Here is a 20,645-nt window from a genome sequence, read left to right on the forward strand (position 1 = left end):
ATTTGTGAATAGAAAAGTTCAAGCTGCAGTGGAGGGATGGACAAGAGAATGGGGATTCAAACTGTCCGTGACGACGATCTGTTTTACAAGACGGCTTAAAATTGCACCCACAACGTTAAAACTGGATGATCAACCTCTTGAACAAGTAAAAGCAATTTGATTCCTTGGTGTATGGTTTGATGAAAAGCTTACATGGAGAACATATAGGAAAGATTCAGAATAAATGTAAAAAGGTTATTAGTGTACTCCGTTTTTTGGCATGACAGGAGTGGGGAGCAAGTAGATCATCTCTACAAAACATATATTGGGCACTCATAAGACCTGTCTTAGATTATGGTTGTATAGCTTTTATGTCAGCAGCAGAATCACATCTCAAGAAGCTGGATGTCTTACAAGCTCATGCCCTGAGGATTTGTAGTAAGTCTTTTAAAACATCTCTAGTTTCAGCAATGCAGGTGAAAATGGGAGAGATGCTTTTGAGAATAAGCCAGGTCAAGTTAATGCTGGCATACTGGGTTAATCTCCAGGGGCATTGTGATTCACATCATGCAAAGAGCATTTTTAACAGAATGCTGGGAACACAATGAGTCACATTTCATGAGTTTTGGATGGACAGACAAAGGGTGTGCAGGTGCAGCAGTGTATATCCCGGTGAGTGATACATCAATAAAGAAAAGGTTATCAGACCATTTATCAGTATACACTACAGAGTTGATGGCAGTGTTACAGGCATTAGAGTGGATAGAGGAGAAGGAAATACCCAATACTGTTATTGCATCTGACAGTTTTTCAGCACTATCTAGCATTAGCTCAGGTATATAATCATTTAAAAAGGATATTATCAATGAAATAGTTCTTATATTGTACAGAATGCAAAAAAAAGCATATTTACAAGTTTAATTTCGGTTCCTGCCCATGTTGGTGTGGAGGAAAACGAGAAGGTGGATATTCTTGCAAAATAAGCACTAAAGATTACATATGTAGACCTACAGGTTCCACTAAGCAAAGCTGAAGTCAAAACATTCATCAGGACATATGCACACACGGCATGGCAGGAGTATTGGGACATTAGTAAAATTTAAGTTTGTTTGATTAGGACAATGCACATTAATCAACATTTCTGTAAATGGGCCAGTGTTAGCCAGTCGGCTAATTTTCAACTGTAGTCCTAATTACCTAGCATGCATGTGTTTATGGTGGGAAGAAACTGGAGCACCCGGAGAAAACCCACGCAAACACAGGGAGAACATGCAAACTCCACACAGAAAAGCCCAGAACGACCTGGATTCGAACCCAGAACCTTCTTGCTGTGAAGCAGAAGTGCTAACCACCGTGCTGCCGTGAAACAGGAAGGCACCTTTACAATATACAAAAACATGTTGGTGATGGGAGGATGGTAGGCTTTAAACGTAGAGAAGAAAATATCATTACTCGTCTCAGAATTGAATTGGTCATACAGGTCTTAAGTATTCAACTGGAAAATGCACATACTGTAACCTGCCAGAAACTGTTGAGCACATTCTAATTCATTGCAAGGAATATAATACCCAGAGGGAGCACCTTTTTCAGACACTTCATAAGGCAGACCTGCACACCATAAAGAAGAAGAAGAAGAGAGTAGTGTAGGTTAGAGCGAGAATGGCAGGTGCATTGAGTGAGTTGTTGTCAGTGAGTGTGTGGTCATGCAAAGAGAGCAGGCGCAGTCTTTCCATCTGTATAATAGACACCATTTCTTAACCTTTGTGTTGTCTTCCCCATCGACCTGCAACTATTTGTTTTTCTGTGTCAAAACGTAAAAAAGATTCCAACGTTTTGGTCGTCTTTTTCGACACTTTTGTCAATATAACGACCACACTGAAAGTTAAGTATTGACATTCTGTTGAAAATATCACAGATTCATGCCCCCCAGGTATTGATCCTAATGGCACTTTACAAGTGAATGAATCTGAAAATGTTTTCTGCAGGGTAACATGTAGTACTAGTACTATTCCAGTTATAATCAACAATAGACCATACAAAGTGTTGAATCCCCTAAGTAATAAGAAGTTGACTGCAAACATAGTCAATTTAGCATCCAGTTCACGTCAACCACAACCTGCCCCAAAAAATGAGACAGTGTCTGTAACTCGACTCAGATCAGTTAAATCACAGGTAACCAAAAGAGGGGCAATACTTAACAACCTAATTGGAATTACAACTACCACTGCAATGATAGAACAGGATAGGAAAATTAGATCCGGTCTACTAAATATCAGATCTCTGTCTTCTAAAGCAATACTAGTAAACGAATTGATATCCGATAATCAAATTGATCTATTCTGTCTAACTGATACATGGCTGGGACATGAAGAGTATGTCAGTCTAAATGAAGCCACTCCTCCCACTCATATTAATCCTCAAATTCCTAGAGGCTCAGGCCGAGGAGGGGGAGTTGCAGCCATATTTGACTCAAACCTGTTAATTAATCCTAAACCTAAACTAAATTATAACTCTTTTGAAAATCTCGTTCTTAATCTTCAGCATCCAACATGGAAAACAGTACAGCCTATTATATTTGTTGTTGTCTACCGAGCATCAGGTCCATATTCTGAATTTTATCGGAATTCTCAGAATTTTTATCATGTGTAGTCCTAAAATCAGACAAAGTACTTATTGTAGGTGATTTTAATATCCATGTGGACGTTGACAGCAATAGCCTTAGTACTGCTTTCAATTCACTGCTAGATTCTATTGGTTTCAGTCAGAGTGTGCATGAGGCCACGCACTGTTTTAACCACACCCTTGACCTTGTGCTGGCATATGGCATCAAAATTGAAGACGTAATAGTATTCCCACAAAATCCTTTATTATCAGACCACTTCTTAATAACTTTCGAATTCTTACTACCCGATTATACGAAATTAGATAAAAGCTTCTACGCTAGAAGCCTATCTGACAGTGCTATAGCTAAATTTAAGGAATATATTCCAACAGCACTAAACTCATTACCGTGCTTTAATATAACAGACGATCTTTATGTAAACTTTAGTCCCTCTCAAATTGATAATTTCATAGACGGTGCTACGGCCTGCCTACGGACTACTTTAGACTCTGTTGCTCCCCTTAAAAAGAAGACGATGAAGCAAAGGAAACTAGCACCTTGGTATAACTCCCAAACTCGTAAATTAAAGCAAATCTCGCGCAAACTTGAAAGTAAATGGCGTTCCACCAAACTGGAAGAATCTCGTTTAGAGTGGCAAGACAGTCTGAAAACCTATAGGAAGACCCTAAGAAAGGCCAGATCAGACTACTATTCATCACTAATAGAAGAAAATAAGAACAACCCAAGGTTTCTTTTCAGCACTGTAGCCAGGCTGACAGATAGCCACAGCTCTATTGAGCCATCATTCCTATAGCTCTGAGTAGTGATGACTTCATGAGTTTCTTTAACGATAAAATTATAACAATTAGAGATACTATTCATCACCTCTTGCCCCCAACCTCTAATGGGTCACCTTTAACTGACAGACTGCTAGAAAGAACGACTAGACCTTACATATACTTAGATTGCTTTTATCCTATAAACCCTCAACAATTAATGCTAAAGGTCTCTTCAGCAAACCCATCTACCTGTCTCTTAGACCCCATCCCTACGAGGCTACTTAAAGAAGCGTTACCCGTGGTTAACACTTCATTGCTAGATATGATAAATATGTCTTTATTGACAGGTTATGTACCGCAGTCATTTAAAGTAGCTGTGATAAAACCTCTACTGAAAATCCCACCCTCGATCCTGAGGTCTTAGCCAACTATAGACCTATATCTAACCTTCCCTTTCTCTCCAAAATCCTTGAAAAAGTAGTCGCTAATCAGTTATGTGATTTTCTACATAGCAATAGCTTATTTGAGGACTTTCAGTCAGGATTTAGAAAGCATCATAGCACAGAGACGGCACTGGTGAAAATTACTAACGACCTTCTAACTGCATCAGACAAAGGACTTGTCTCCATACTTGTCTTATTAGATCTTAGTGCTGCATTCGATACTATTGACCATACCATCCTCTTACAGAGACTGGAACATTTAGTTGGCATTAAAGGAATCGCACTAAACTGGTTTAAGTCCTACTTCTCTGATCGATCGCAATTTGTTAATTTTAACAATAAACCCTCCAATTACGCTAAAATTAACCATGGCGTTCCTCAAGGCTCAGTGCTTGGACCAATTCTATTCTCCTTATATATGCTTCCTCTAGGCAATATTATTAGGAAACACTCAATTAACTTTCACTGTTATGCGGATGACACCCAATTATATCTGTCAATCAAGCCAGACGAAACCAGCCAGCTAGCTAAACTTCAAGCATGCATTAAAGATATAAAATCATGGATGGCCTACAATTTCCTGATGTTAAACTCAAACAAAACCGAAGTTATTGTGCTGGGCCCGAAACACCTACGAACCTCATTAGCCGAAGATATAATTACTCTGGATGGCATTGCCCTGGCATCCAGCACTACTGTCAGAAATCTAGGAGTCGTTTTTGATCAGGATCTATCCTTTAACGCCCATCTAAAACAAACCTCTAGAACAGCCTTTTTTCACCTTCGTAACATTGCTAAAATTAGGAACATCCTGTCTCAAAACGATGCAGAAAAACTAGTCCATGCATTCGTTACTTCCAGGCTGGACTACTGTAATTCCTTATTATCAGGATGCTCAAAAAAAACTCTTAGGACTCTCCAGCTGATCCAGAATGCTGCAGCGCGTGTTCTGACAAGAACTAAGAAAAGAGATCATATTTCTCCTGTATTAGCTTCTCTCCATTGGCTTCCTGTAAAATCCAGGATTGAATTTAAAATCCTTCTTCTGACCTATAAAGCTCTAAATGGTCAAGCTCCTTCATATCTTGAGGACCTCTTAGTACCTTATTGTCCCACTAGAGCCCTACGCTCCCAGAATGCAGAGTTACTTGTGGTTCCTAGAGTCTCTAAAAGTAGAATGGGAGGCAGAGTTTTCAGCTATCAGGCTCCTCTCCTGTGGAACCAGCTCCCAATCTGGGTTCGGGGGGCAGACACCGTCGCTACATTTAAGACTAAACTGAAAACTCTCCTCTTTGATAAAGCTTATAGTTAGGGAGTGAGGAGCTGCAGTGAACGCCTAGACCGGCGGGGCAGGGTGCATAGCTGCAGACACAGCACCCCTGCTTTTCTCTGCATCTCTTTACAGTCATCAGATTTACCTATCGTATAATCAATAATATAGTGCCTCTCCTAGTTATGCTATTATAATTCTAGACTGCCGAGGAAGTTCCTTCTTACGACACGCTCTTTTCTTTTGTTTCCTTTTATGCACATCCTGTCTCAGAAGTGCTTGTTACTCACCTAGCTCTGGGGAGTTTACTCCCCGGAGTCCTTATGTTTCTTCTTCACCCAGAACATCGCCTCGGATTAGGGTGACACCAAGATCTGGGTCTTGGGTGCAGCTGTGGCTATGGACCTGCTACACCCTGCTACGCTCTACGATTCCCTGCAATGCCCGGCTACGTCCTGCTGCGTCCACAGCGTCCACCCATGCTCTGCTGTGCCACGCTACATCCTGTACCGTCATAACCCCAACCATCAGACACCGCCCACCAAGAGTCTGGGTCTGCCGAGGTTTCTTCCTAAAAGGGAGTTTTTCCTCGCCACTGTCGCAATAGCCACTGCTAATGCTTGCTCTTGGGGGAACTATTGGAATTGTTGGGGCTTTATAGAGTGTGGTCTAGACCTACTCTATCTGTAAAGTGTCTCGAGATAACTCTTGTTATGATTTGATACTATAAATAAAATTGAATTGAATATTTTTCTGCGCGTTTTATTTTTTTATTTTTATTTTTTACTTTTTTTAAGCTTTTCCCATGTTTTTGTCACTTTTCCGGACATTGTCATTTTTTTTCAAGTTTTAGTCACTTTTCCCGACGTTTTTGAAGATTATCCTGATGTTTTTGTCACTTTTTTCGAAGTTTTGATTACTTTTCCTAGCGTTTATGAAGATTTGCCCACATTTTTGTCACTTTTTTTCCCAAGTTTTTTGTCACTTTTTTTCCAAGTTTTTTGTCACTTTTTTCTGTGCTTTTTTGATATTTTTTTCCCATGTTTTCAACATTCTATTATCATTTTTATTTTTATTATTTTTCTTTACATGCTATAAAATTGAATAAAACACCCAAATTCAATGAAAGTAGTGAACTGATCATTTATTTAACTTGTGAAGAGCATTGTATGGAACCATCCACGTTATTTTGTTTTAAAATTTGGTTTAAAGAAACCCACATTTCTGAATTAGAAACTTTTTGAAAATGGGTCAGATTTGAACCGAGGACAACAGGAGGGTTAAGCCACTGTTTTAAACAGGGTGGATGGGTACACTTCCAAGACAGGAGAATGAGCTTCTTAGCAACCAGCATTGCTAAATGCAGAGCAGCTTGCAAGTCATGTGATAACTCAAAAGTTCCTGTAGAGCAAAGATAGCAAGCGCAGTTGGCCTTCGGTTCTCTTCGCCTTTTGGGATGCCATCAATCTTCATGTTGTTGCGCCGGAATCTCCCGTCTGAAAGCTTGGTTCGCAGCCGTTTGTTTTCTTGCTGTAGGTCAGCAACCGAGGTTTCCATGGCATGGATCCACAGTTCGTGGTCTGCAGACACATTTTCGGTGGTTGACAGCCTCGGGAAACTGTGCTCGGATTTATCAAACCACTCGTTTGACATTTTCAGCTAAATAAGTGGGAGCTCTCATCATCGTCCTTCTACTCGGCGAGCGGCATGTATGAAGTTTTATTGTTCCTTAATCCCTGCTAGCTGTCGAGTCGGTCCTTTCCCACCTTGTGCAGTTTTACCGAACATGCTAATATTCCACTTTTTAGTAGCGCGACCGAATAAGACCACTTTTTAGTAACTGTAAAGAGTCTGCCGTTCAAATCATAACACTTTTTGCAAGGAGCTCAGAAAACACATCTTCTCTGTCCCCATCTCACTAGCGGCCCCTGTTGTTTTGACAGTTTTGACAGTGCTTCCACACTGCGACATGTTTGCTGCATTTATAAAGCGTGCACACCTCTCACTCTACGCTGGTTGCTATTTGATCGTGTCATCAAACGTCATTGTTTTGTAAAATCATTCGGTCTATTCACTTATAACCTTCTTACACCAATGGCTCAACCAGGGTTATACCTAGGTCATCTATGTGTTTGAATGGGTTAACCCTTCTCGATGTACTCGGCTTCGCGACCCCGGTCACCAGGTGGGTTGAATCAGGGTAGGACTAGGGTCAATTTCAATGTGAATTGCGTATGACCTGGGTCACTACTAGCCGTGGCGGGACAAATTATGCGATTGGTTGGAAATGACAGTGGGGCATTTGTATGAAGGTAAATATGGTGCAAAAAGGGAGAGCTTGTAGAATACAATGTGAGAACTTGCAGAACAAAAAATCTGAACTTGTATGTTAAAATTTGCACTTGTAAAAATTTTATTTGCACTTGTAAAAATTTTATTTGCACTTGTAAAAAATATTCACAAACATGTGATCTGAATTTGAAGTCATACAAAGAAAAAAAACATGAGAGCTTGTAAAAAAAAATCTGAACTTGTAAGTTGAAATTTGCACTTGTAGGAAATGTTCACACACCTGTATTCTGAATGTGAAGTTACAGAAAAAATATTCACAAATGTGTAGATCAGGGGTGGCGAACCTGTGGCTCTTGAGCCATATGCGGCTCTTTGCCTGCTCCTTTGAGGCTCTTACTGTGTGGCTGGGGGCTGTGTTATTGGTGGATTTTTTATTTTTATTTTTTTAACTTTTTGAAACATTTCAGATAAGTACAAAAAAAAATAGAATGCACTTGCCAATACATTTGCCAATTATTTTAAAATAAAAAATAATTCAGCAGAGTTTTGAGGACAAATTCTGCAACCCGAGGAAAAAAAATCTGCCACAGATCACCTTCCTCATTAACCCTTTCACTGCTGAATCAGATTGTTTGAAAGCCCCTCTAGTGACAAACGAGTGAAAGAGTCAACCGAGTTCTAGCAAGACCTGAAAAGGATTGTGGATAACAAAGACTGTCAGATTTCCCACTGAGTCAGTCTAAGTAAGAAAACAAAACTATGAAAACTGCTATGTATTATGACTGTCATCAGATCTGGAAGTCACTGTTGCTGTTGTAGTGTGGACGTGCATGTGTTGTGTGGCTTTTTGCTATGGTGCGGGTTTTTTTGTGGCTCTTTATGCTGAACTGGTTGGCCACCCCTGGTGTAGATTGATATTTACATGAACACAATGACAGCTGCAAACTTATAATGCAACATTTACTCGTATACTTTTTTTTTTTTACTCTGGTTAATTTTCCATCACAACCACAACTCAGTGATTACAACCTCTCGAATCTGTCACTGCAACTTCACATATGTGCTCTCTCGCATCACAAAGTGGCGAATCTGCGCACCTCGACTTTCACAACACTCTTGACGATACATTTGGTGCAAAACTAATTTGTACCTGTGGACTTAGACTGTGGAGCTCTCTAACAGAACGGGAAAAGCCTTCTTATATACAGTCTATGGGAAAAGCAGGGTTTCTATCGCCAGATGAGGGACAACTCTGTCCGGCTTATTTATGTAGCATGGAAACTTGGTGGAATAGCATGCTAGCGTCAGCTAGCTAACTAGCAGCCAGCCCGCTTCTAAATAAATACCTTTTAATTATCTAAACACTTTTTAACAGTCAAACTAAAACACTGGCGGTGAGCTCCAGGGCCTGCAGCCGCAGACGGACTGTCATCAGTGGGTAACAGGTAATCTTTAAAATAATTTGTTTATTCGATTTGAAGATAGTTGCAGCACAAAAGATGACAGGGTAGTAATTAACACTCTCAGTGTAGTTTTGGTATAGGCCTACAGAATATCTAATCCCCATGTTCAGGTACAGCAAGCAGCCTACTTTATCTCTGATAAATGTATAAATCAGTACAGTAACACTCTGTACTGTTTTATAATTACAAGTTTGTGTAATTTGGGGTTTCTGTAGCCAGTGACATTTCATTATTTGTATTTTATTTTCAATGCAGATGTAATGGCATTGCAAATTTTTTGTTTTTATTTTAAGGCTGAGGCTTCATTAATAAACACAACCCCAATTATCAAAATTGTTTTTGAGATTTTACTTGTTGTGAATACCTTGTCTGATAGGCTACTGTATTGTGGCATAGTATCAGGACATCCTGGCTAGTGTCTGTGGAATGTAACGAAGTACAAATACTTCGTTACTGTACTTAAGTACATTTTTCACGTATCTGTACTTTACTTAAGTACAATCAATAGTGCATACTTTTGACTTTTACTTTGTTACATTTTGCAGCAATTATCTATACTTTCTACTCCACTACATTTCTACAACGTTCCGTTACATTTTCGTTACATTTTCTGATCAGTTTTTCCCCCTGCCAAAATGTCTTCCTGACCGTCACACATAAATGTGTGCAGCATTCACTATCCCGTGGGAAATAATGCAAAGTCGAGCTTCATGCAGATCACCCTGATAGATAACCAGAATTGTAAGCACAATTACATTAACCTAAAACTAACTTAATTAAAATGCCACGGCCCATAGGCCTACTGTTTTTTTTAATTATTAGAATATAGACATCAAGAGAATAAATCGTTATGCAAGTACTTTTACTTTTAATACTTAAAGTACATTTAAAATCAGGTACTTTTTACTTTTACTTAAGTAGGGTTGTCATTGTTGTACTTCTACTTTTACTAAAGTAAATACATCTCTGGTTATTTGTACTTTTACTTAAGTACTGAGATTCAGTACTTCCTCCACCACTCTCGTCTGTCGCGCAAGGCTAGGGGCGAATGGCCGGATTTGGGAGAAAGTCCAGGGCTGTTTTTTAGTCCGTCCTTGACTGCAATGCAGGAAAAAATGCCAGCAAACCTCCAGAAAGTCAAGCACGAAGTTGCATTAGGTTTATAATGATATTATTGATGTTGTTGTGTAATTATACTTTGCATGCAGCACAACCAACGTGTATTCTGCATTGTAATTGCTTAATACATTGAATACAAGATACTCGCAACAGCCTTGTGTCTTTGATAGTACTAGTACAGTGGCCGTTGAAAATGTGCCTGTTTGGAACGGGCCGATTGCTTGGCCTGTGGTATTGGTGCTTGTAGAATTCTTCAAAACCAAATTGTAACCCAAAATTACTTACAGAAGGACCCCAAATCTCTTAATATGCACCTCCACTGTATAGCCTACTGACTTACAGTGTAGGCTACATCTACATCAGAGGAGACATTGTACTACTACATTTACCTGACAGAACATTGCAGATTCAGAATGTAATCAAAAATATCACAATGAAAATGTGGAGTAATCAGACATTAGCCTTATGGACTCATGGCAGTGCGCTAACCACCTGGCCTGTTTTTGAGAGCTAATCAGCACCTATCTGCGTTAATTAACCACCAGGACCGGACTGTTTGTGTGTGTGCAGAGAGAGAGAGAGAGAGAGAGAGAGAGAGAGACTGTGTTGTCTCGTGTCATATGATCGTTAACGAAATGAATGGCCTGTAATTAATCAAGTGACAGTTCAACAGCAGGGAAAAAAGGGAAGGCACTTTCTATTTGCATTTGTACATTTGGACACACACTGTTCTCTCTCATCTATTTATCTCTCTTGTATTTAGTAATAAACCGCAATGCAGGAAAAAACGCCAGCAAACCTCCAGAAAGTCAAGCACAAAGTTGCATTAGGTTTATAATGATGTTATTGATGTTGTTGTGTAATTATACTTTGCATGCAGCACAACCAACGTGCATTCTGCATTATTAAGCAATTACAATAATAGCTTAATACATTGAATACAAGATACAGAGAGAGAGAGAGAGAGAGAGAGAGAGAGAGAGAGAGAGAACGAGAAAGAGAGAGAGAGAGAGAGAGAGAGAGAGAGAGAGAGAGAGAGAGAGAGAGAGAGACAGAGAGAGAGAGAGAGAGAGAGACAGCGAGAGAGACGGTGTTGTCTCGTGTCATATGATCGTTAACGAATAATAAAGCTAAATAATAGACACTGAAAGCCAGTGTTACGTAGCGCCTTTTCCCCCCCAATCTTATTCCACAAAACAGTCACGATGTTGCTTTCAGCTATCCGTTCGTGCTCCAGGAAAGTGAAGAAAAGTTAGTTTTGTATATCCAACAATCATATAACACTGGATGTAACGTTGGAAGCAGGAAAAACTGTACTTGAGTCAAAGGCGGCACCCCCCCCGGGTGGCGTCTGCGTATGACGTGCAGGTTCCCTCCAAAGACGGACACACATACATACATACATACACAGTGTTGGGCAAGTTACTTCCAAAATGTAATACATTATAGATTACTAGTTACAGTCATTTGAGAGTAATTAGTTATATTACAATATTACTGTCTCTGAATTGTAATGCGTTACACTACTTTTGCATTACTTTTGAGTTACTTTCACCAAAATAACAGGGGAAGTTTGATTTGGCATCTAGCTTGTGAATTTCACCACCGGATCAATAAAGTCTCCTCTTTATCCACTTTAATACATCATAGATTATTCATATTTTGTATAATTAATATAAATATGCAAAGTAAATAAAGCTATACAAAATAGATAAGTAAAACATATAATAGGCAAGTAGGAGAAAATGAAAATACTCAATTAAAAGTACGGCATTGTTGTAAAATGTTTGTTTATAGCACTTCAATAAGAAATTCATGTTGTTTAGGTTAAAACACTCTAAAGGAAATGTTCAATTATAGTGTGATTAAAACTCACTATTAACATTATTTACAGTACTGGATTTACAGCTGATTTGTGAAAAGGTAGCCTACACAACCTTATTTAACAGTAATTTAGTTTTACTGCGAACCGTCACAGGAAGTGCTTTTATTTTGAAGTAGGCTACACGGAAGTTGTCTGTTGTGTAGCCTACTCTTGCTAGCTTACTGAGATGCAACATGTCCGTCAGGCTCAAGTTGTTCACTTTCTTGTTTGTAAAACTGCAACATATTGAACAGTAAATGGTCACAGTAAAAGACAAGCGCTTTTGGTCGTCATTCGAAGCCATTCCACTACAGGTAGAGTTACTCTCCACGGCTGATAAAAATGCAATGATATTTACGTGTAGCAAGCCTCAACATTAATTCCCAATTAATTTCCTGTTTATATCTGTCAGCCGCTGACGTACCGTCACCTGTTGGGACATACATGCTGTCCGTACCGTCTCTGGTTCTGACCACGGGAACAGAAACAGGACAGCTCACTTCAACGCAGCGTAATAACTCCTGAAAATAATATCCATCTCGCAAATGTATTTGTCTCTGCAGTCATCTCAACCATCGAATACAGCGACAGGAAAATAATACGGCATTTTTTTTTTTCCTGTGAAGAAATGTGTTGGTGAATTCTTAAAAAAACCAATGCACCACTAAATGTTGCGTTAAAATGCGTTGTAACTCGCGTTACTGAGATTGTAACGAGTATAATATTACCGAAATTTAATTAGTAATGCGTTATATTACTGCGTTACAGCAAAAAGGAATACATTACTGTAATTGCGTTACTTTTGTAACGCGTTACTCCCAACACTGTACATACAGATACAGTATGTCTCGCTTTATTAGATAGATATTAGTGTAAATTTTTTTTTTTCTGGAAATTCGGTTAAATTTTGCACTACATGTAAAATAGCTTGCAGATGCTATAAAAACACTAATGGTTTAACAAATTGAAATCCCAATCTGGACATTTTAACATCTTTTTTTAGAAAAAAAAGTTTTTAGAAAGCAGTGGAAATCAGCAGTTGTAGTTTTAATAGATTTCAGCTTCATTGTTTGCAGTGTATGGGAGTTAACAAGGGGAACTAAGGCCCACACATCAGACACTAAGACAACCGTGGAGAATTAGCTGCACAAACAAGCAGCAAAGTCTGGCTCCTGGCTAGAGTCTGTGTGATGATAACTTATAGAGTAAACAAAATTTGCAGAAAGCTGCAACACACACATACAGAACAAGCACAACTTGGTGGCAAGATCTAATTACTGCGCAAAACCAAAAACAAAACTATCTCCCATTCACTCTATTTCCCCGAGAAACAACAACAGGACAGCTGAGTCCACTGAGAGGGAGATTGAGAGATTTTTTTTTAACAAAGAGATGAAAATTAGCCCACAAGGTATTTGTCTTCCTATAAAATTTAGCCAATGTTCCGTGTGATCGGCAAAGTGTGTTCATCTTTGACACAGATTTTAGCGTTGGTGACAATGTGTGTCCTTACCTGAAGTTTGCTCTCCAAAACAGCAGTGGCGCTGTCTCCGCTGGTCTCGTCCACCACTACCACCATGTGGGTCAGAGAGTTCACCCTCACCTGCTCCAGCTCCAGGTCCTCCTGGAGGAGCTGCAACACAGGAACACACCCACAGTTTTAATGATGGTGACTTAATGACAAAATGTGGCTGGCAGCAAGACCACAGGACCTCAGAACAAAGCAATGTTTAAACTAAATTCCCTAAACACAGGTGGTAAACAGAACAATTACCAGTTATCACTATGGATTGAAAGTTTCTTTTTGTGGCAGATATTTAGGCTCATCATATCATAATTCTAACTTTAAAATGTTCAACTCATTTGGGACATCTGAGACTATTGAGATTTTTGACATATTTTATACTTTTTAAATGTCAACTTTTTAGCCCATTTTAAGAGTGTTTCAAAGTTTGAAAATTCCACCCATCTTTAGACCTTTACATCTCCTCTTTAACCCCTTTATTATATATAACTTCATTCTCAAGCTTAAAGCTCCAGCTCTTCAAAATACAAACACACTAATTTAAATTAGATGTTCAACTGAGTCTTCCAGATGAATTTATCACTTGCACTGGACATTTCAAATCCTTTTATTGCTTCAACTTAATCTTCTTTCTGCACTTATTTAAACTGATGATTCAACTTTGTTCACCGTTCACACTTAAATTGACACTTGAACTTGATCCAGCCCTTCCATTTAAACTGCCATTTAAATTTTTTTTACTGCGACTTCAACTTCTTTCAGTATTTTAATTGAGATGTTTTAACTTCGCATTTCAGCAGCGCGCATGTACAATTTCTTTAGAAAGTGTATTCTTTTCTCATAGTTTAAATCAGTGGAATATTTTTTTCTTTAAATAGATTGATGTTTATTGTTGTTTAGTCTAGAACATTTTTGAAAATGTTGGATTGTGTACGACAAGCAACACATGGACAAATTTGAATTAGGATCTTTAGAATTAGGATTATTAAGATCCCCTTCGGCACAATAAATACATAAATGTTATTGTAAACCCTGAATTTAAAGAAGTACAAACTTTTGTCTATAGCTATAAAAGCAAACCACAGCCACATTTTATTAGAGGTCTGTGAGAAACTCTCCAGTTTCTACAAGTTTCCATTTTTCAATCTGTACACACACAGTACTGAAACAAGAGCCTTCACTAAAAACTACCAAATTGATTATTCCCATTACTGCTGGCAACATGATTTCATTTTCAAAGCTTCTCTGAAAGCCTCCATTTTCTCAAAATGTTTTCTCCAATGGTTGCAATCCCAGTCAAAATTAGATTATAGTGTGCAGCAGGGGAAATGGTTGCAAAAACAACAGAAAAAAGTAGGACTAGGAGTAGTCTGCTATGTTTATTTATTTGGCAAACCTATGTACCTATTAGCCAAGTGAATGTCAGCATGTTGTGTTTGGTGTCTGTCCTCACTCTTGGCGTAAAATTGTACAGCAATATATGATTGGTGGTAATTTAGCCAATCGGAGCCCATTTTCCAGTTCAAGTCTGTATAACAGCAGGACAGTCGAGTGCCTGTGCTTATTTCACACGTCTGTAATTACAGTAGGACAGTTAGGTGTCTGTTATCTAAACTGCTAAAGTCAGTTGAACAGGTGAAGTGTCTGTAGGCACCTGTGTTGTCATCAGATAACGATGAGATATATCAAATAAAATCTTGTGTTTATGTTAAATCAGTTTGACTAAAATGACAAAACTATTGATTTTGGCAAGACTAGATTAACTGACATGTTAAATAGAATCTGATAGGATAGTTGACACAGGAATGAGACTAAATTAAAAAATAGCCACCCCAGAATGCTGTTTTCCACTATTAACCGCCTGCCAAGCCCCATTGACTCCCACCAACCTCCCGGTGAACCTGATTGTTGCACCAAGTTCCTGAATTTCTTCCAGGCTAAAGTGGATCTTATCCATCAGCAACTCCTGCTGTGTGCCTCATCCACTTCTAATTTCAAATCAACCACAGGACATTGCCACCTCCCCTGCTCATCTGCCTCAGCGCTGCCTCTCCTCCTTCACACATTTTGACAACCATCTAGTGACCAAACCAGTCACAAAAGCAAAGGCCTGCTCCCTGGATCCAATGCCTACAGCCCTGGTCAAAGCATGTCTGCCTGTCCTGTGTCCCATCATGGTGGATGTCTCCTTGGAATCTGGCGTAGTACCCACCTACTTTAAACTGCCTCAGTCACCCCTAGCCTCAAGAAGCCAGGTTCGGATCCGGAGGATGCAAACAACTACCGGCCAATCTCCAACCTTCCATTCCTAAGTAAAATATTTGGAAAAGCAGTTGCCGCCCAAGTTAATCAGCATATGTCCAACCATGAGCTCTATGAACCCCTTCAGTCAGGATTTAGACTGTATCATAGTACAGAGACTGCCCTCATCAAAATCACAAATGATCTACTCATTCTCCTCAACCTCTCCGCAGCCTTTGCCACAATCTCCTATATCATTCTCCTCAATGGCCTATCCCATCACCTTAGTATCACTGTGTTAAAGCAAGCATTGGGAATCTCAACCAAAAAAGTTGATAACACGACGGCTTGAGTTGCAAAACGTGAAGGTGCTTTTATTTACAAAAAAGTGGTTAAACAAATGCAGGACATCCACAGCAAAAACATAAGAGAAAAAAAAAAACATCTTCTTACAGAAGGTTTTCACTAGCAAAGTTTCACATCACCTGTCTGGATTGTAGCCACCCTCAGACTGAACTCCATGTTTAGGTGGCCAGAGGCTTATATATGTTAAGCCCCTCCCACTAGACCAAACCACTCTTAATTGCTTCAATTATCTCTCAATTATGTTAACATTTAGACATTTATGTCACTGCTAGTTTCTACCATTAACAAATAACAGACTCTTGAACAAATAATTTTCCACTCAACTAACTTTAGAAAACACAAAAACTTATACACATTTTCAACTAGAAAATCTACCCTCACCTATGACCCAGATATATGGTATCTCCCACCATCAGCACACCTGAGTGTGACTGCTGTAGGCCCTATATGAAGCAGCACATTGCCTCAGCTCTGGTTCAGACCCAGGGACTGGAGAGGAGAGAGAGTTCAAAAATAATGGTTAAGTAACATAGTTCGTTGTAAAATAGAAATGACTTAAATGAATAAACTGAACTGACTAAACTAAACTAATGTAATGTGGTGTTTATTCCAACAGTGTTTTACTGAATAATATGTATAAAATAGGGCTGTCAGCATTAACGCGTTAATCGCGATGCGATTAAGGGTCGAGCATAATGCGTTAATTTTTTTTAATCGTATTAATCGCATGCCACCATTTATTAATTTATTTTCACTTTACTCGGCTTTGCGTCGTGCCTAACAGGCTACTATTTTGCCGTACTTCCTCGTAACACATCCTGCTGCTGCAGGAATAGCAACTGCCACTGATATGCCTGCACTTCTCTCTGATGCTCTGAAAAAGGACGTTACAGGCAACAGAAACATCGCTGCACATGACGCTAGTTAACACTACACTCGACAGCAGCTAACGTTAGCCTACCGCTAGCTAGTAGCTGGATTAAACACGGTTACAATGCTGACAGCTAATGCTAAACGGTGTAAAGTTTATCTGTATTTCACTGTAGAGGATTCCGACACCGGGATGTAACAATCTGCAGCTGCTGTTGTCGGAAAAACACAGACGGTGCATTCAATGAAACGGGTAATTTACAGCCTTGTGGTGCATTCAAAGTTGTTGTTAAATTAAAATGTGTGACTAGATTAAATATATAATAAACAAATACAAATCTTAAAATCATGTTCATAAAGTCACTTTCTTTGCATTCATTTGATTCCCAATCAAGATACACTGGTAAGAATGGCTTTCCATTGTTAATATGTACTTAAAAACAGTTCTGAAATGCAAAATAATAGAATTTGAATCATGTGATAAAACATACGATTAAACGCGATTAACTACAGAAATTCAACGATTAATCAGGATTAAGAAAATGTAATCGTTTGACAGCCCTAGTATAAAAGTGTGACTGCAAATTAATTGTCTGGGTGCTTGGTGTCCTGAGTAGGTTTACCATGTGTCATCCAAAAGTGACAGGGCCTTCGTCACACACTGGCACAGTTCTCTCCTGGTTTCAGTCTTACCTCTCACACAGAAAGCAATTTGTCACCATTAACAACTCCCGCTCCGATCCAGCTCCCCTCAACCAAGGCGTGCCTCAAGGCTCTGTGCTTGGACCCATGCTCTTCACCATCTACATGCTCCCCCTTGGTCAGATTATCAGGCAACATGGTCTCAGTTTCCACTCCTATGACAATGATACAAAAACCCAAATGCCCAAAAACCCTAGACAGGCTCCAGTATGTCCAAAACTCTGCCACCAGGGTCCTCACCCACACCAAGACCTGGCAGCACATCACCCCAACCCTCATCCACCTTCACTAACTACCAATTAATCCAATCCAATCCGATCCAACTTTATTTGTAAAGCACATTTAAAACAACCAGGTTGACCAAAGTGCTGGACATTGACATGATTTCGGACAGATTATAAACACACGAGTAACAAAAACGGACATTTGAAACAAGTAACAAACTAGAAAATGAAAATGCAGAATACAACTCTCAAGCAGGTTTAAAGGCCAACGAATAAAAGTGAGTTTTGAGTCATGATTTAAAAATGTGAAGGCTGAGGGGCCAATCTGACATGCAGAGGCAATTCATTCCACAGCCTTGGGGCCACGACTGAGAATGCTCGATTTCCCCTATTTTTGAGCCGTGTTCAAGGGACAACAAAGAGTAGCTGGTCAGCAGACCTTAATGACCTCAGAGGAGGGTGCGGCTTCAGTAGTTCAGCGATATAAGCTGGGGCTTGACCATAAAGAGATTTAAAAATAAACAACAGAATCTTAAAATGTATTCTAAAGTAAACCGGTAGCCAATGAAGGGAGGCAAGAACAGTTGTAATAATTAAATCCTGCATCACATATAAAATCCTCCTTCTCACTTTATTATTATCCTGTATACTATCCTGTTATTATTATCAGCTCCCTCATCAAAAAGCACAACAGAGGATGTACTTTCTGCGGCAGCGTAAGAAGTTCAACCTATCAAAGACAATGATGGTGCACTTCTACACTGCCATCATTGAGTCCATCCTCCATCCTGATTCTGATTTACCGCACAGTACAAGTCCTGTATTCAAATGTTTACTTCAAGTGAAAAGTGAAAGAGTGGTATTATCAGCAAACTGCACTGCAACCTTTCAACTCTAACATAATGCTGAATAGTTTAAAGAATAATAATGATGCATCATATATTAATTGTGATATTTTGTGAGTAAAATCTGCATCTCCAACATACCACTAACATTTCTCTGTCAGGTAAAGGTAGTAGTACAATGTTTTCCTCTGAAGTAGAAGTACACAGTAAGTCAGTAATATACAGTTGAGTTGCTTTGGGGGCCTTCTTTATATTATTTTGGGGTAGAATACAATGGTTCTGGAGAAAGCTGCAAGCAGCAATATCACAGGCTATGCGTTTTGAACAGGCACTGCACTATTCATTTTAAAACAAGACAATTATCTAGTCTCTGAGTCAAGGTTTACATTAATTGAAACTCTGGACTGTATGCAAGATGGAATGCAATGGATTGACATTAACTATTGATTAAATATTAAATTTAAAACACTGATTAGCTGGGCATTCTGGGCAATATGGATGCACATCTCTCAGTAAATAATAACTACAAAGTATTCAGTCAAGCCATAGTATAAATAGTATTTTATATTTGAAAATATATAAAAGGAAATCTGAGGGAGTTTGAATGGGTCTGTTGCAGCTGATAAAATAGTATTGTTATCTATAATTTACAGGCACAAGCTTTGGTTCAAGTTTGTCAGGAGATGCTGGATCTTCAGCCAGTACAAGCACAGACTTTACACAATATTAGTTATTAATAATAAGTGTATGTTCTTCACCTTGTGTATCACGTCTTTTGGTTGTGTCATATCCTTTCTACATTCTGTCAAACGAAGACAGGTGAAATTTAGCCTTTTTCTATGAGAATGTAACACTTAAATATGCATCAAACTTTAACCAGATCAAGCAAAAGGCCATGAGGAGAACCATTGTTAGGGGGTAAAAGACAAATACTGTATTTTGTGTAGTCTATTTTAAGATAAAGTTCCTTCTGATAGCTCTTACTTTAGTATTTACATGCATATTTGTAGAACATAAAATTCCTAGAACCCTTTTTTTCTCGTGTTCCGACTGGACCAATTTGGGGATTTTTAAGTCCCTCTGGCTGCAGTTCCTGTAACTCTTTCAGCTCCTACTTCAGGGCAGGGTCTTTTCCCTTTTCCCTTTTCAGCATATGAACCTAGGTCAACGAGGGTCGTGTTTCCGGTACAGACAGACCAACAACGGGACAATTTTAACAATTTTCGGCATCTTATTCATCACTAATTTCACTTCTGACAACGTTTTAGGCGAGAAATGAACTGTTTAGATTTCGAATATATGCGGTCTAACCCTAACCCTAACCCAATTGATGCCGAATTGACAATTTGCTTCAAAGTTTTCGGAGTTGAGAAGCTCCATGAAGTGAGGCGACAGCCAGCAGGCGCCTGCCCTGGCCGCTAGCTCGTTGCTCGGCCAGTCATGCTCAGACACCTCGCTGTAAGCTGGAGGTCTCTCAGACCGCTCTCGTAAATAAGAGGCTTTTATTTCGCCGTTGACGGTTCGTTTGTTTAAATATCACAACACATGTCCATCATAAGATTAACGGGAACCTGTGGTTAACTGTCTTTTCGGAGTTAAACTCCACAAGGGTGTCCTGCGGCTGGCCGGTCGTCACACACACACACACACACACACACACACACATACACAGTCACACACAGTCACACACACACACACACACACACACACACACACACACACGCACATCCACAGCGCAGCAGGCAGAGGCGGGGGAGAGAGAGATACCTGTTTCTCTTCGGGAGACTTGTTTAAATTATGACAAATATGCTATATACATTAGATTTAATATTTAGTTCATACTTTTTTTGGTGTATTTGTTTTCTGATTTTAACGCTATAATGACTGTTGCCGTGCTTGCATCACTCCCTTACCCCTCCTACCAGTCCCTATGGCCACTTGGCCAGTGTGAATGCAATTGGAAAAAACGGTTTTGGGGGAGAGTAGTTAGTAGATCTGTTTAGAAGTGGACTTTTCCTATAACTATGTTCCTGTAACTACTTGGTCGGAAAGCAGCTACTG

The 20,645-nt window shown here is 39.3% G+C and overlaps 1 protein-coding gene across 22 annotated transcripts in view; it reads right to left on the reverse strand.

Moving 5' to 3' along the window:
* dmd (dystrophin) overlaps positions 1-20,645 on the reverse strand; it is a 458,768-nt gene that overhangs the window by 265,309 nt on the left and 172,814 nt on the right. For all 22 annotated transcript variants that reach the window (XM_035998529.1, XM_035998533.1, XM_035998526.1 and 19 more), the window contains one exon: positions 13,325-13,444. In XM_035998529.1, the coding sequence (XP_035854422.1) occupies positions 13,325-13,444 (120 nt within the window). The remainder of the gene's footprint in view (positions 1-13,324; positions 13,445-20,645) is intronic.

The sequence above is a fragment of the Sander lucioperca genome, chromosome 24 (genome assembly GCF_008315115.2).
Source record: "Sander lucioperca isolate FBNREF2018 chromosome 24, SLUC_FBN_1.2, whole genome shotgun sequence".
Classification (NCBI taxonomy): domain Eukaryota; kingdom Metazoa; phylum Chordata; class Actinopteri; order Perciformes; family Percidae; genus Sander; species Sander lucioperca.